General features: G+C 52.3%; 9 protein-coding genes across 9 annotated transcripts; 3 read left to right on the top strand and 6 right to left on the bottom strand.

Annotated features, from left to right (window-relative positions):
• Positions 1-103: 103 nt before the first annotated feature.
• Positions 104-2,147, top strand: KL911_002271 (uncharacterized protein; the record flags this gene model as incomplete). The annotated part of the gene is made up of 2 exons (XM_043197322.1): positions 104-727; positions 942-2,147. 2 exons carry the CDS (start codon positions 104-106, stop codon positions 2,145-2,147), a joined length of 1,830 nt encoding a protein of 609 aa, XP_043055276.1.
• A 30-nt stretch (positions 2,148-2,177) lies between these two features.
• Positions 2,178-2,969, bottom strand: KL911_002270 (uncharacterized protein; the record flags this gene model as incomplete). The annotated part of the gene is made up of 1 exon (XM_043197321.1): positions 2,178-2,969. One exon carries the CDS (start codon positions 2,967-2,969, stop codon positions 2,178-2,180), a length of 792 nt encoding a protein of 263 aa, XP_043055275.1.
• Positions 2,970-2,982: 13 nt separating this feature from the next.
• KL911_002269 (uncharacterized protein) lies at positions 2,983-4,422 on the bottom strand (the record flags this gene model as incomplete). The annotated part of the gene is made up of 1 exon (XM_043197319.1): positions 2,983-4,422. One exon carries the CDS (start codon positions 4,420-4,422, stop codon positions 2,983-2,985), a length of 1,440 nt encoding a protein of 479 aa, XP_043055274.1.
• A 92-nt stretch (positions 4,423-4,514) lies between these two features.
• Positions 4,515-6,011, top strand: KL911_002268 (uncharacterized protein; the record flags this gene model as incomplete). The annotated part of the gene is made up of 1 exon (XM_043197318.1): positions 4,515-6,011. One exon carries the CDS (start codon positions 4,515-4,517, stop codon positions 6,009-6,011), a length of 1,497 nt encoding a protein of 498 aa, XP_043055273.1.
• An 18-nt stretch (positions 6,012-6,029) lies between these two features.
• Positions 6,030-8,897, bottom strand: KL911_002267 (uncharacterized protein; the record flags this gene model as incomplete). The annotated part of the gene is made up of 1 exon (XM_043197317.1): positions 6,030-8,897. One exon carries the CDS (start codon positions 8,895-8,897, stop codon positions 6,030-6,032), a length of 2,868 nt encoding a protein of 955 aa, XP_043055272.1.
• Positions 8,898-8,969: 72 nt separating this feature from the next.
• Positions 8,970-10,379, bottom strand: KL911_002266 (uncharacterized protein; the record flags this gene model as incomplete). Its single annotated transcript, XM_043197316.1, has 1 exon — positions 8,970-10,379. The coding sequence occupies one exon, from the start codon at positions 10,377-10,379 to the stop codon at positions 8,970-8,972; it is 1,410 nt and encodes a 469-aa protein (XP_043055271.1).
• Positions 10,380-10,650: 271 nt separating this feature from the next.
• KL911_002265 (uncharacterized protein) lies at positions 10,651-11,391 on the top strand (the record flags this gene model as incomplete). Its single annotated transcript, XM_043197315.1, has 1 exon — positions 10,651-11,391. One exon carries the CDS (start codon positions 10,651-10,653, stop codon positions 11,389-11,391), a length of 741 nt encoding a protein of 246 aa, XP_043055270.1.
• A 252-nt stretch (positions 11,392-11,643) lies between these two features.
• On the bottom strand, positions 11,644-12,972 carry KL911_002264 (uncharacterized protein; the record flags this gene model as incomplete). The annotated part of the gene is made up of 1 exon (XM_043197314.1): positions 11,644-12,972. The coding sequence occupies one exon, from the start codon at positions 12,970-12,972 to the stop codon at positions 11,644-11,646; it is 1,329 nt and encodes a 442-aa protein (XP_043055269.1).
• A 94-nt stretch (positions 12,973-13,066) lies between these two features.
• Positions 13,067-16,153, bottom strand: KL911_002263 (uncharacterized protein; the record flags this gene model as incomplete). The annotated part of the gene is made up of 2 exons (XM_043197313.1): positions 13,067-14,793; positions 15,883-16,153. 2 exons carry the CDS (start codon positions 16,151-16,153, stop codon positions 13,067-13,069), a joined length of 1,998 nt encoding a protein of 665 aa, XP_043055268.1.
• Between the last annotated feature and the right edge of the window lie 10 nt (positions 16,154-16,163).

The raw sequence follows: 16,163 nt of genomic DNA, 5'->3' as shown, positions 1-16,163 counted from the left end.
TTGCGGTAGGGGTACGTGCCAGCTTTATATAATGTGCTCCGCTCGCGGGTGCGAAAATATCGACGCACCCGCACATCTGCATTTTTTATCTTGCCACATTCATATGAACATCGACACGAACTCGCCCGAATTCAAGGAGGCCCAGCACCGTGCCATTGAGTTCTACGACGCGGAGCACGAGCTGACCGTCGACGAGCGGCGCCTGTTGCAGCGCTTTTTCCAGAAAACGGCGTTTTTCGTCATGGGATGCTCCACGGCGGGCCTCCTCGCGGGCATGGGCCTGCCCGTCTACTTCCGCAAGGGGAGCAGGATCAACGCCATGCGGGTCGGATGGGGAGGCGTTCTGGGCAGCATGGCCGCCACGTGGATCGGCGCGCCGGCACTCTACCGGCGAGAAGTGCAAAAAGCCAAGGACGACTACGGCTCAGAGTCGAAAGTCTACAACGTTATCCAACACACGCCGCACGGAGTGTTCCGGAGCTTTTTCTGGTCCTCCTACTTTGCAGAGACCGCTAAAAACCCCGAATTGCGAATCAAGGACCCGCGCGACGTGCAGAGCCGGCTTGCCGACGGGGGCGACGAGAACTCAGCCTGGGCCAAGCTCAGACACGCCGAAACAGATACAAAGCAGCCAGCCCCAGTCCGCACAGAAACTAACTCCTCCGACTCGCCGTTCGACGCCGACCCTCTCGTGGACCCGTCGCCGCAATCGCAGCCTGCTCGTCCTGTCTCCGCCTGGGAAAGAGTGCGCAACGCCAATAAGTAGCTTTTCTCCGGCTGTGCAATTATTTAATATTTCCTCCTGTAATTATTCTCTAATGTTTTCTCGAACAGGTCTTTTTAGCCGCTTCTCAGGCGCCGTGAAAGCATCTGTCTCCAGGAGAGCCGCGTGCCAGTTTCGACTGGCAGGCTCCAAGGCGTCGCCCCGCCAGGTCCGACAGGCCCGTCTTATTCCAAACACAGCCATCGTTCTGGCGATCGGCCTGGGTCTCTACTCTCTGGACGCCCGGTCTGCCATCAACGAGTACGTGTGGTGTCCGCTGATCCGTCTGCTCACAGACGCAGAGACTGGCCACAAACTGGGCGTCTTTATGCTCAAGTACGGCCTCTCTCCGAAGCTATTGGCCGACGTCGACGACCCGGTGCTACAGGTGCAGGTTTTCGGCCAGACGCTGTCCAACCCTCTGGGAATGGCCGCAGGGTTTGACAAGGAGGGCGAGGCCATTGACCCGCTGCTGGACCTCGGTTTCTCGTACGTCGAGATCGGCTCGGTCACCCCATTTCCTCAGCCGGGTAACCCTGCCCCCCGTTTTTTCAGGCTGGGCAAGGACGACGCGGTGATCAACAGATACGGGTTCAATTCCTCCGGACACTGGGCTGTGCTCGGCAGACTGCGCCAGCGCTACGAAAGGCTGTTTGCGAAGAACCCTGGCTGCGCCAACAACTCGTTTAGAGACGACAAGCTGCTGGGCATCAATCTCGGCAAGAACAAGACCGGCGACGAGGTGCAGGACTATGTGGCTGGCGTGCAGCGGTTTGGGGAGTACGCGGATGTGCTAGTGATCAACGTGTCGTCGCCCAACACCCCGGGTTTGCGCGATTTGCAGAATGAGGCCAAATTGACCACGCTGCTCACTCAGGTGGTTGCAGAAAGAAACTTGCTACCGGGAAAAATCACCGACAGGACCACCAAGCCGCCGGTGTTGGTGAAGATCGCGCCAGACCTGACGGAGCCGGAAATTGAGTCGATTGCCAAGGCTGCGAAACAGGCCAAGGTTGACGGGATTATTATGTCCAACACCACGGTCCAGAGACCGAAGGACAGAATGCTCACCACAGACGAGAACTTGCTTAACCAGGCCGGTGGATTATCGGGGAAACCGCTAAAAGAGATCTCCCTGAAGGCCTTTAGACTGCTTAGAAAGCACACCAAGGACAGCGGCCTCGTTCTCGTCGGATGTGGAGGAATCAGCTCCGGAAAGGACGCTCTGGATTTCGCCAGAGCAGGAGCCACTTTTGTCCAGCTATACACTGCCTTTGCCTACAGGGGCCCGGGTCTCGCCAGAAAGATCAAAGACGAGATCACCGAGGAGCTGAAGAAGGAGAACAAGACCTGGATGCAAGTGGTTGGCGAGGACGATAAATAGACATAGATAAAAATTAAATTCTGTGCTTTTCTAATTATTGAGCCACGCGAGACAGCCCAGCGCCAAAATCAGGACCGACAGATCGTTGATCCAGAACGCAATAACGTCTCTGTACTTGACAATCATCTCAAACCGGCTGCGGTAGCGCTGCGGCAAAATTCCTTCGATGATGCTGAAGATGGAATTCTCTTTTGTCCGCGGAAGGAACCTGTAAACAAGCACGTAGACCACCGAGAAGATCACCTCGAGGATCGTAAACCAGTTCCATAGATCAATCTTGCCATACCCGTGATCCAGACGCTCAAATGACGGGTAGAACAAGGTGTACCCCACGAGCTTGAAATAAACCAGCGTGAGCACACTCACAAATCTGAGGGCCGTAAACCCAAGTCTGAACTTTCGCAATTGGTACCTGTTGTACTCATTAAGCTGCATCTCGTGCTCAGAGGCATTACTCTCTGGTCCAGGCGTCGGCTCTGTAGACTCGTCGTTCGTCGAAGGGAGAATAGACGACATGGTCTTCATGAAGTCGTCGGGCAGAAGTGACGGCACATTGTGGTTGTGGCCCTGGCTCAGCATACTTTCTAAAATCTTGTCCATCGACGGCTCTGAGTCGCCGCTGCTTCCATCGATGGCAGGAGTCGTCGCCTCACTGATGTCTGACACCGGGGGATCTTCAGCTGACAACGGAGACGCTGTAGGCAGATGAGAGCCCACTGTGCCAGTGATTTTTCCCAGTCTGTCAGAAGACGTGGCTGCAAGCTTGGCTTGCCGCCTCTCCCTCAGTAGACGCCTTTTTTCGGCCGCCGTCAGCTCAGACATAATTTGAGTATTCTTAATTTTTTTCGTTCAAATCTATCGCGTGGTAGGTGTGATCCGCATTGACATAGTATTTTGAGTAGGTGAACAGCGGCTTCAGCTCATCTGGTGACAGCAGCATCACCTCGTTCATCAGCGCCGAAACGCTGTCGTGGTCGTGGCCTTCCTTTGTGAGCCACAGAATAAGACTGTATTCGTGCCTGCTAGGGGCCCTCTTCCAGGTAATCCCCACCACGTTGTTGTCTAGTTTGCTCCAGAGAAGTTGCTCTTTAAGTACAATCTCCAGTGTCGACCTCCACACCTTGTCGACTTTTTCCGAGGGAATGCGGATCACGACACGCCCGCTGTTGTACAGTAGCGGTTCTTTTCTGTAGCGTGGAGATAGGCCGAACTTGAAAATGTGAATGCGGTTCTCGTCAGACGTTCCACACTGCGGAGCGTTAAGAAACAGCTCGCTGCACCTGCTAGCCAGCTTATTGAGCTGTTTGGTTTTCCACACCTTGTCTATGACCCTGTTGCGGAGCTTGGCATCCTCATTGCTTGTGGACACGAACTCTCCCCACACGTTCCACACAGAGTTCAGATGCATCTTGTTTGTCCTTTGGAGCTCAAAGACCTCGAATTGGGTGCTTGTTTCGGACTCCACCCCAAACGCACAAATTATTTTGGAAACGGCAGGGAACACGGCCACATTGGCCAGATTCGGCGATTCTGGTCTTTTGTTGATACTGCGCAGTGTATCGTTGAGCCTCAGAGACCGGAAGCTGAAGTTCGGAACCGGATCAGGCTTGTTCTTGTCTGAAATGTTTTGTATGGACTTGTTTCCTTCCGTCTTTACTTTATCCTTCTTGCCAAACAGCTTTGAGAGTGACCTTCTGAGTCCGTTTCTTTGTGATTTCTCTGATGAATTGTCCCTATTTACCAAAAGTGTGTTTTCTTGATTGTCTATGTCCTCAAACTCCTGCTCGAATAGCTGTTGTATCGGGAGTGGTTCCTTTTCCATTGTGTTTGAACTGTCCATCCTGTTAACAGGTTCCTTGTTTTTAAGATAGCTTGACATCCGGCTGTGCTTCTTTCTACTGTCTGTGCGTCTCAAATGAGGATACTCGTCTGCATTGTCCAGCTCTGGGCTGCTCTGTATACCGCTGAAGTTGGTAGCTCTTGTCTCGTCAAACGACAAGTACGATGCATTGAATAGCTCAGGAGAGTCCATTACAGAGCTCACAACTGTCTCCATCGTATCTGCAGGCTCAACCTCCAGCGGCTTGCGCTTCATGCTAAAAAATCGTCTTAAGGTGCCCCTTCTTCCAAGCGTTCTGGAGGACTTGGAGGACTTAGTAGACACTGCAGCGCTGCAGTCTTGAAGGCTAAGTTCATTTGCCTCCTCTTGCTTATTTTCAGTGGATTCATCAGCGATAACTTCGTTTTTGGGCTTATTCCAAAAGAGAAAACCCATATCTGCTTTGTAAAAAAATTCCCTGCCCTTTTTTCTTGTAACCGCTCAAGGCTGTGAACATAAAAAAATTTATTATAGAAAAAATCTTTAAAATGGCTGTCTACTCCAAAGACAGAAAGCTCAACGCAAACCTCAAGAGGCTCGACCAGCAGCACAAAGATGCGGTTCGGTCGGTCAAAGACTCGGAAATCTTGCTCCAGGAAGACGCAGGTTTCCTGGAAGCCGAGGGAATGGAGAAAACCTACAAGTTCACTCAGGACGAAATAGTCCAGGAGGTCGACCAGGCAACCGCAAACAAGCGATTCGAGCTCAAACTGGAACAATTCGGCCCTTATACTCTTGATTACTCTAGAAACGGCCGCGATCTGCTTATAGGAGGCAAGAAGGGCCATGTGGCCTCGTTTGACTGGAGGCTGGGCAAACTCGACTGCGAGCTGCATCTCAACGAGACCGTGCACGCTGTCAAATATTTGCACAATAACCAGTACTTTGCCGTGGCGCAGAAAAAATACGTCTTCATCTACGACAAAACGGGAATGGAACTCCACAGACTCAAGCAGCATATCGACTCCACGCTCCTCGACTTCCTCCCCTACCACTTCCTGCTTACGTCAGCGGGCAACACTGGGTTCCTCAAGTACCACGACGTTTCCACGGGAGAGCTGGTGGCCGAGCATCGCACGAAGCTGGGCCCCACGCAGTGCATGAGACAGAACCCGTGGAACGCCGTGATGCATCTCGGACACGCCAATGGACAGGTTACCCTGTGGTCGCCCAGCATGCCCACTCCGCTGGCCAAGATTCTTGCCTGCCGTGGGCCCGTGCGGGCCCTTGCAGTCAACAGAGACGGGAGGCACATGGTCGTCGCAGGAGCAGACAAAACACTCAAACTGTGGGACATTCGCAACTTCAAAGAGATAGATTCGTATTACACTCCAACACAAGCTAATACAGTGGACATTTCCGACAAGGGACTGGTTTCTGTGGGCTGGGGGCCCCATATCACGGTCTGGAACTTCTTGAAATCGCACCAAAACTCGCCGTACATGAACCACATGATTCCTTCCTCGCAGATCCAGACCACGAGGTTTGTGCCGTTCGAGGATATATTGGGCTGTGGACATGATAAAGGAATCTCCTCTGTTATCGTGCCAGGTGCCGGAGAGGCCAACTTCGATGCTTTGGAAGTCAATCCGTACGAGACAGCAAAACAGAGACAGCAGACGGAGGTGAGGTCTTTGCTCAACAAATTGCAGCCTGACATGATTACGCTGGACCCTAACGTGATCGGCAGTGTCGATAAGCGCGCTCCATCGCAAAGACTCACGGCTAAAGACCTTGCGGAGTTGCAACCCTCGCAGCCTGGGCAGGAGATCGAGAAGAAGATCAAGCCCGAGGTCAAGGGCAAGAACTCCACGATCCGTAAAGCGAAGCGGAAGCTGCGTCAGAACGTCATCAACGAGAGGGCCAAGCGGATCGAACGGGCTCTTGAGAGAGAGAAACTTCTCAGGAAACAGAAACACGACCTCTCAAAGGGCATCCAACCGGAGAAGGACGTTCTCGAAGGAGCCCTTGGTAGATTTAAATAGAAACCTTCAATTAATCGCTTACTCGCTTTCTTCAAATAGCTCCTTGTCGATTTCTGGATCGATGGTGAACGGTTCGGGCACAGGAGCCTCGGTGTTGCTTTTTTCTCTCACAGTCTTGATTCTGTCAAATGGCTCGTTTGGAGACAGGTCCTGCAAAACAACAATTCCTCCCATCCCTTTGAACTTCCTCACTGGCACAAACCGCTCGTTCTTTGAGAAGGTGACGTACTTCAATTGAGCAGGCACAACTCTGGTCATGTTCTCAAACTGGTAAGGCTCTTTTACGTAGAAGGACTCTGGTTGTGTATCTATAGTGCTCTCGGTGGCCTCAGGCTCGACCTTCTTCTCTTTCTCCTCCTTCACCTTCTCCTTCTTTTCATCGACATCCATCTTGTCTTCATCCTTGGCATCCTTCTTAGCCTTGTCCTTCTTTGCTGCTCTGGCTTTGGCACGGGCAGTGGTAGAAAGAACAGCCGTTGCAATCTTGTCTAACTGTTTTTCCACTTGGGCCTCTGACTTAGGTGGATAGCTGAAGATCTCTGGCTTGGTGTGGCAGTTGATCTTGAATTTCGGCACCTTCAGATCCTCTGTGACACCGATAATGGCAGTAGGACTGAACGACAATGACAAGAAATGGGTCAGCGGGAACCAGTACCAGAACTGTGAGAACAGCGTCAGCCCCACAATTGCCTTCATGTTCAGCGTATTGGTCTGAGCATGTTCAAGCTGGATGGTGACATTTCGTCCGCCAGCGTCTAAAATACCTTCTGCCAGTGCAGCGCCAAACTTGGCTAGCGAATCCTCGTGCTTATTGGACACCGTCTTGACCAGCTGTTCTCTGAATTCCTTCACTTCAGGGTATGTCTTTTCGTTCTGCTGTATTAAAATCATGGATTTTGCAATTGTGGCACCCTGTCTAACAAAATCGGTAGCATCTTTGGTCAGAGGCTCGAGCACATCAATGGCTGCCTGCAGACCGCGACCAGCGCATGAAATCCCCAAAGCCATGGCAGTACCGTATCTCACGTGAGGATTGTATGACTCGGAAAGCAGCTCGACGATCTTGGGGACTGTGGTGTAATCACGCAGCAAAATGAAACCGAGTGCCATCACAGCAGCTCTTCTCACGTTGTCAGAGGAGTCAGAGACGGCAATATGCAATAGTCTTCTGATGGCGTTGTTGTCTGCAGTTCCACAGTAGGCCAATGCCAAGGTGAAACACCCGCCGTATCGAAGAATCGAGTCCTGGTGTCCTATTAATTTCTCGATCACCGGTTCAGCAGTAGTCTCCTTCCCGTAGCAGAGAAGAGCAATACCAATGGAAAGACCTCTTATGATGGTTTCGTGCTGAGTTTCCTGAGCGTATGCCAACATATCATGAATAGCAGCCTCGTTTCCGGATCCCAACATCACAAGACCCATTCCAAAGGCAGCAGCCTCGCCAGAAATTGCAGAGTCGGTGTATAATATCGTTTTCAGCTCCTCGTAGATAGCCTCATCCCCAAGAGCCATGGCAGCGACTCCAAGCCCCAAACATGCACCATGCAAAATGATATCTGTGTTCTTGTTGTCGGCGGAGTTGCTGTTGTCAACAACAATTTTTCTAAGATACTCGATGACCTCTGCTCCGTGGCCAGCATATATGAAACCCAAGCCAAACAACGAACCTCCGTTGGTGTATGGAGAAGGCGTGCTTCCTGGTAAGTATGGCTGTAAGACGGTTCTGCCCTGAGACAAGTTGCCTTTATGAATAACGCCCAATGCTGCTGTGGCAGAAAACTTGGACCAGTTGTTGGCCTTACCAAGCCATTCTAAGTTGGATCTGAAAAAAGAGTCGTCTGTGGTTCCAGCATGCATGAAAGCGTTTTGGAACGTCACCGCAGAGTGGAAGATCGAATTTCTCCCGTCCAGCACTTTTTTCGAGGTGTTGAGGATGGAGATGTCAGTATTGTTGTTGTCTGAGAGGAACGTGATGTCCAGATCGCATGTTGGCACACCTGAGAGGATTTTTCTGAGCTTGACGACGTTTTTGTTGGACTTGTCCAGAGCTGGGTCTGAGTCGATGATTTCTGCAGTTTTCGTGAGCAGTTCCTGCGACGCGACGCTGACGAGATCAAAGGCAATCTGGAACGCAATGAGCGCCTTTTCGTGCGAGCCCATCAGGTCCTTGAAGATCTTGTGAACAAGCTTGAAGTCGTTGAGTTGCACGATGATTTTGGTGATGATGGTGTAGTCTGGATTGCTGAAGGAAACGAGGGTCAGAATCAGAGAGTTGAGAATCCTCGTCCGGAAATCGATGTTGTAGGAGACAGTCGTGCAGCAGGTGAGGATGTAGCCGACCAAGCTGGAAACGGTCTCTTCACTGCTGCTTTCCTTCGCCAGTGTGTCAATAATGGACGTGACAATGTCCTGTCGGTAACTCTCGAGGGCGATTCCCAGAGCAAGCTTGTACTCGCCCTGGACAACGCACTTGTGCACCATGGTCTCAAAAATGCTCGTCAATTGCGGGTCAATGGCCACCTTCTCGTCGCAAAACTTGGCCCGCGACAGCGAGATGTACTGGTTGATGCACTTGGACACAATGGTCTGAGAGTACTCTGTATTTTCGTCCGCGTTGAACTCCTTGCCCGCCAGCAGCGAGTACTTCACGGACGAGTCGTAGTCGCCCAGGTTGTAGTAGACTTTCGAGGCCACGAGCGCAGCAAGGTGTCTGTTGGCGAAGTGCTCGTCCTCATACAGCTGCTCAATTTCGGCGATGTTGTTCGCAATCTCGGCCCACAATTGGTCGACCACGGTGTTGAGCGACCTCAAAGCGTACACCTTGAGGTCGGGATCGTGTTCTTCCAGAAGCGAGAGGTATGGGGCTGCAGAAGTGATGGCCGTCATTTTGCCACTGAAAAAATTAAAAATAAGAAATTTGAGAGTGAGATTATTTTCTAGCCCAAGGTCTATAAACACTCAGTACAGGAGTCTGGTGATAATTTTGTATGGGGTGTTCTCCAGCTTCTCGTACAGCGACTTGATCTCCTGCAGGTTGACGCCCGAGATATCGGCCATCAGGTACGCAATGTCGCCTCGCGAGTCGGAGAACTGTTTCTCGATGTTGTACGAGGACAGGATCTCGTTCACGGTTCTCAGGACGCCTGGCACGTTCTGGTGGATGTACAGCACCCTGACGACGTTCTCCTGGTCCAGGTCGAGGCCGCGCAAGGAGACCTCTGGGAAGTTGACTGCGCCGATCGAGGAGCCCTCGTTGATGTAGCTGGTCAACGCAGTGCCCACCTCGACACCAATGGCGCTTTGGGCCTCTTCTGTTGAGCCGCCGATGTGCGGGGTGAGAATCACGTTTTTCAGAGACTGCAGCTCCGAGGTCCACTCGTTGAGCTCGTTGTTGAACAGCGGGCCGTTTTTGGCAGGCTCGTGCGGATACACGTCCAGAGCGGCACCGGCCAGTTTGCCGACCTTCAGGGCGTCGATGAGGGCAGGAATATCCACCACCGTGCCTCTGGCGTTGTTCAGCAGGTATGCACCGTCCTTCATGGTGGCCAGCTGGGGAGTCGAGATCATGTTCTTGGTCTCTGGTGTCTCTGGGACGTGCAGGGTGACGAAGTCAGACTTGGCAAGCAGCTCGTTCAGGGAGGAGACCTGTTTGGCCGTGCCGAGCGCCATGATCATCTGAACGTCGTAGTAGATGACGTTCATACCGAAAGCCTCGGCCAGAACAGACAGCTGGGAGCCGATGTGGCCATAGCCGACAATTCCCAGTGTCTTTCCACGGATTTCCCAACATTTGGCGCTCACCTTGTTCCAGACGCCGTTGTGCAGCTCCATTGACCGGTCGCCGAGCTGTCTCGAGAGAGCGATGATCTCGCAGATCACGAGCTCTGCCACGGAACGGGAGTTGGAGAACGGCGAGTTGAACACGGCGATACCGGCTTTGGCTGCGTATTCAAGGTCGACCTGGTTGGTTCCGATACAGAAGCACCCGATTACCAGCAGGTTTTTGGCGTGTTTCAGCACATTGGCCGTCAGTTTGGTCTTGGAACGAATACCAATGGCATGCACGTCCTTGATCTTCTCGATCAGCTCTTCCTCACCGAGCGAGGTCTTGTGGAACTCGACCTGGTAGCCCTGGGCGCCGAAGATGTCGATGGCTGTCTGGTTCACGTTTTCGAGCAGCAGGATTTTGATGTCACCAGTGGAAAATGGCTTCAGAGTCTTGGTGCTCTTGGTGATAGATTTGGTTCTTGGGCGGTACTGGTCGAGATAGGAGGTCGTTGGGGAAGTGGAGACTGCGTTCGGGGAGGTGGTGAGGCTGGTCTGCTTGAGCGAGTTGCTCAGCGTCGAAATCGGGACAGGAGACGTCATGGTAATTATTCAAGATTAATTATCCACGATTTCCTGTAATTAGTCACGGTCGATCGTCCGGTCGATTAGGAGTTGTCATGTGACGGGAGACAAATATTCTTTTCTGCAGGGCGCGCGAGCCCTGGATTTTTGTCACATGACCCGGCCTGGTGGTGCAGTCCGATGCAATTTTTTCAAATTTTCATTCCATTTTTCATCATCAACGTCGATTGAAAACCACTACCCCCGGCTTTCCACGTAACATTCCGACGTCAACAACACACTTACAAACATGTCCGGTGCACCAAGACAAGGCGGCCCAAGAAGAGGCCCAAGAAGAGGCAGAAGAGGTCAAGACGACGAGAAGAGCTGGGTTCCAGTGACCAAGCTCGGCAGACTCGTGAAGGCCAAGAAAATCACCTCTATCGAGGAGATCTACCTCCACTCCCTGCCAGTTAAGGAGTACCAAATCATCGATGAGCTTGTTCCAGGTCTTCAAGACAAGGTCATGAAAGTTCTGTCTGTTCAGAAGCAGACCAGAGCCGGTCAGAGAACCAGAATGAAGGTCGTCGTTGTCGTTGGTGACTCCAACGGCCACGTCGGTCTTGGTATCAAGGTCGCCAAGGAGTTGGCCACTGCCATCAGAGGCGCCATCATCATTGCCAAGCTGGCCCTGATTCCGGTCAGAAGAGGTTACTGGGGCTCCAACCTTGGTTCTCCTCACTCCATTGCCAACAAGTGTTCTGGAAAGTGTGGATCTGTCAACGTCAGACTGATTCCTGCTCCAAGAGGTTCCGGTATCGTTGCCTCTCCAGCCGTCAAGACCATGTTGCAGTTCGCTGGTATTGAGGACATCTACACCACCTCCTCTGGTTCTACCAGAACGACCGAGAACACCCTGAAGGCCTGTTTCGCTGCCATTGGTTCTACCTACGGTTTCTTGACTCCTAGCTTGTGGAAGGAGTTCGCTCTCACGGACTCTCCATTGGACGTCTACGCTGATGAGGCTCTGGCTACCAAGAAGAGATACTAAGTATGGGTAATACAGCTGTCTAGAAAGATCTGTAGATGCATTCGCTTTTGGCAATCAAGCGGCACAGTGACTCGTCCTCAGGTGCTCCTTCAGTGAATTAAGATAAAATAAAATTATTTTTTTTATAGATAAATCGAAAAATTGCGATCGCCATGCAGCTCTGTCTGTGAGCCAAAGCGTTACATGCTCTTCGCACTTGTTCACAGACGATGGGCTCCATCGAAAAAAATTTCTTACGCTATTATACACTCGTTAGGTCTGCGCGTGCTCCATCACCTGGTCTTCCGGAACAGCAAACGGACGCTCGCTCGTATGCACGTGCTCGTTGACCCAAACGTTATTCTTCTTCGCCGAGTTCAGCTCGCGTCCCTCGGGATGCTTGTACGGACACTTTGCATTCTTGCAGTTCACCCCGAACTTGCAGTCCTCGTCGATAGGATGGGTGAAGTAGCAGTCGATCCGCGTGCAGTTGGCGCCGTCACGGCAGATAACAGGACTCGTAGCATGACGCTTTGGACAGCGGAAGTTCTTGCAGTAGGCTCCGAATTTGCATTGTTCTAACGTCTTTTCTGGACCAGCGGCAGGGGCACTTTGCGCCTCGGAAGGCTTGTAGTTTGGCGAGGAGTGGGCTTTCTGGCACTCCGGGTCTGCGCAATTCTTATTGTCCGTGCACCATTGCAAGACAATCACCTTGGCATCCTTATTTGCCGGCGTAGGGTGTCCAAACGGACACAGCTCCTTTTGGCACACAGCGCCAAATTTGCACAGCGTGATCCCCGTATTCTGCAGCTGCATGCCAATCTGCTGTGAGACTTGGTTCATAAACCTGTTCTGGTTGCCGTTCTGTAACTTCGCCAGTCTCTCCTGTCTCGTCTTCTCCAGCTCAGCCATCAGTTCATCATCCTCACCAGGGTGTAGATAGCTGCATGTGCCTGGAGGATTTGGACAGTTTGGATAAGCAAAGCATGGCTTTGTGGGATGCATGAACAAACAGTTTTTGTTCAGGCAGTGAGGGAAGTCCTTGCACCTGCCGTTCGCCTTGCGCGTGGCAAAGTTGGCCATCTGTCCGTTGTTCATCATTGCCATGTTCATTGCCTGCATGAAGTTCTTCTGATTTTTCAACGCAAAGTTCTTCTTTGCGTTTGTATTGGCGGACTTCGAGATTCCGTTTCCATTCTTTCTTTCCACAAAGGAGCGTGGTCCTGACGGGGCATTCGACCGGCTGACGCCCTCCATGCCTTCTGTCTGAGGGGCCTCGTCAAAGCGCACTTGTTGTCTCTCGGTGTGTTCTTGCGTTGGTTGCTGTGGCTGCTCTTCAGCGGCGGCTCCGCCAGTTCTTAATCGCTGGATCTCACCGAAAACGCTCTGAATAAACTCCAACGTGATGATATCGCCAAATAAAGCACTCAACTCTTCCATGATGCTCATGGGACTTTTGTCGTTCGATATCAGCACTAAAATGAACTCTGCAACGTACTCGGAGTCTTCCGTCACGTTCATCTCGGCAAGCTTGGCGCTCAGCTGCTGTTTCAGCTGCTGAAACGTCTCTTCCGGCAGTTGTAATTGTGCGGCTGTCGACATGCTTTAATGTTTATAAGGGCAAATTTTTTTTGCTTTATAAAAAAATATTCGAAACATTTACTTCTCCGGGGTAGTGCGTCGCCCATTTCTTAGCTCAGCTATATCTTCTCACTAGGTATAGCCCGATCACCACGCACCCGGCGGCCAGCGCCAAAGTCATGGCATCGGGAGAGGGGTTTGGATACCGCCTGCGAATATCCAGGACAAAGTAGACGCGTTTGGACTCAGTGGCGTTTTCAAAGTCCTCCTCCTTCTCGACAGATATCAGGTCTCCGTCCTCGTCGATGTAGCCAAGGTCGAATTTATACTCCGAGGGACTCAGACTCACTTTATGGTAGATCCTGTGTGTCAGTGCACGAAAGAGGTCCGCAGAGCTGCTGATTGAGTCCAAGTCAATCCTGATCTTGTATATTTTATTGTTAAAGCCCAAACCCAAGTTCTCCTTAATTTTCAGCTTGTATTTGACCTCCCTTGGTTTGGTCTTCAAGGTTTCTGGAGCATCAGTTATTGCGCTCGCCTCAAACACAGTTGCAGAGGAAACATTGCTGAACGCCGGTGGACGCGGCAGTGTCCGCTCGAAGGAAGACTGCTCGGATAAATTGCGTTTGATGGGCCCAATGTACGGCACACTGAGAGTCGGCGTATCGTTGCTGGAGTTGGTGCGGGCCACCTTGCGCGGTAAGTGGTAGGAGCTTCTTCTCGAGGACTTCTCCGTGCTCTCCATCGTGCTCAGCGGCTGGTCCAGTGATCCCCAAAACCGATTCCATGCAGGCCCGTTATCGAGAGAGTTTACCGATGTGTTGTCTGCCTCCAGTAAATCTTCGGTCGTTTCAGTGGACCCGTCAAGTGTCTTGAGCAGGGCGTAGGTCAGCTGCAAAACGCTCACTAGGCCGGTAATGTATCCGTTGGAATCCTTGATTGGCAGGTTCAAAAACTTCCCTTCGAACATCAGTCGCAACGCGGTGTGGATTTCCAGTGTTTCGTCCGCAAAGTTGGGCCTGAGCGTCATCACCCGTGCTATGCTCGTGGTCTTGGGGTCGATGTGGCTTGCCAGCACCCTAAAGGCGACGTCCTTGCTCGTGAGAATCCCGATGATGTGGCTGCAGTGGGCAGGAGCGGCCGGAGACTCGCAAACCAGCAGGGCCGTCACGTTTTTCTCCTTGAGCAGCTTGACGGCGTCCAAAACGCTGGTTTTTGTGCCAATCAGCAGCGGCGGCGACATTTCGAGATCCGAGTCCTCGAGAACGCTCCGGAGATTCGGCTGGGTCATCACATCAATCAGCCTTTTCAGGTCCTTCACGATTTTTTGTTTGCGACGCAAGATGCCCAGGTCCATCAGGTTTTCGTTGCTTGCAAACGCCTCCGGTGAATCCTGCGTCTCCGACTCGCCCTCCCCGCGCTGGACCAGCAAATACTTGCTTGTTTCCAGCTCGAGCGACGCCTCTTTCAGGTCGTTGAACGTGGACTCGAGCTTTTTCGCCTCACCGGCCATCTTTTCGAGCCTGATCATCGCATGGTAGAAACATTTGGTTATGTTCAGCACCCCCACAACACTGCCGTTGTCGTCCACCAGCGGCAGGTGCCGTATCTTCTTCGTAACCATCAACCGTAGGGCCTCGTTTGCGCTTGCCCGCGCCGACATGATGTACGGTCTGGGAGTCATAATCTGCTCCACGGGAGTAGTAAAGGGCATCTGACTCGCCACCACGCGGAAGGCAAGGTCTTTGGCGGTGACCAGGCCGCAGAGTTTGCCCGTGGCGGGATCGTTAATTATGATGCAGTGATTGCGCCCGTCGTTCATCAAACACGCCGCTTCAAGCACTGAGCATGTGGCGAGACACTGTATGGGCACGTCGGCGATGCGTGACATGGCCGAATTGCCCGCGCGGAGCGACGGAGCGCCCTTTTTCGACATGGTATGGAACAAGAGATAAGAGGGATCTCCACGGTGTAGGGTTTTTCCGGGCGAAGTTTAATATAATACGTGTGTCAGCCGCGTGCAAGGATTTAGGTGAAGAAAGATTATCGGGGTAGCCGAAGCGTGGAAACCAGGGATCTCCGCAGTGCAAGTAGACGAGGTCAGCAATTTCGGTCGGACAATAGGCGCGCATCCAGCAGATATGATTGGCGCTTGCCAGACAGCCGCAAAGATGGCAGAGGAGCGATGAATGGAACTCTGGCCCGAAAATTGCGGCAAAAGAGCCTAACGATGGGTGGTGCGCTTCTCGATATTGGCAGCGTCGTGGCAAAGACAGGAAGAGCATATCGGCCTGGCAGACAAGAAATAGCGGACGCGATAACAATATTCAAAGGCCGAGAATCCATCAAACAAGGCACAGAAATGCGCATGGTGATCGTCGCATGCCATAGAAGTATTCGAAAATCCGTAGAGTGACGCATGCGCGCGCAACAGTAGTTTCCGAACTGGGAAGAGGCAGTCGTGGGCCGTCACCAGCGCGCGCGCTTATGGATGAAAGGAGGCTTCCACCGCATACTTTCACCGGACGCCGTGTTCCATGGATTTCACTATTTGGCGATGTGCATGTGGCAAGTGCAAAAAAGAAACGACACATTAGGTCCCGTCAAGATAATGGAGCTGCAGGTTGTCGGTGTTAGCAGAACCCAAATTGGTGTTTAGGCGTCCTAGCTAGTATGAGGTTTTGGAAGCGAGAGCCGTGCTCCGGGACGAAACGGCTGGTCGGGGTGCATGGCAAGCTTGGGCTCTGCCCCTCCCCCACGGGCCCGACCCATCAACGCTCCTGATCTAGCTGCGCGCAAAAGACGTGTTTCCCACAATAGCTAGCTAAACTCGGTGGGGAATAAAGTAAATCCGCGCCTCCCATCACCCGGACGATCTGCATGTGCGCAAGGAAAAACCGGATCCAGTAAACTAGCGCGTGAAAGCGCCACAGCCGGTGGTCGATGGAGTGCAGCAACCGGTCGGTTGCAGGCCCCGTTTCAGGCAGAAGAGCAACACCATCTTCTGGGCCCACCGCCTGCGAGTGTTGCTGGGACTAAACTCTAACCAACACTTGACAAGCCAAGCCACAGCAGGCGCAGCATTCTGTTGCCATATAATTTGCGAAGGAATTCCAACAATAACACGCCTGCAAATGAACATGTACAGAAATCGCTCCCGCATGCCAGCAGCAGAGATAGGCATTCTAACCACATAGGGCATAATACTAAAA

This window comes from Ogataea haglerorum, assembly GCF_019207285.1.
Source record: "Ogataea haglerorum isolate 81-453-3 chromosome Unknown 81-453-3_NODE_5_length_632335_cov_97.011461, whole genome shotgun sequence".
NCBI lineage: Eukaryota > Fungi > Ascomycota > Pichiomycetes > Pichiales > Pichiaceae > Ogataea > Ogataea haglerorum.
Note: the sequence above shows the minus strand (reverse complement) of the source record. Positions and strands in the feature narration are given on the sequence as shown.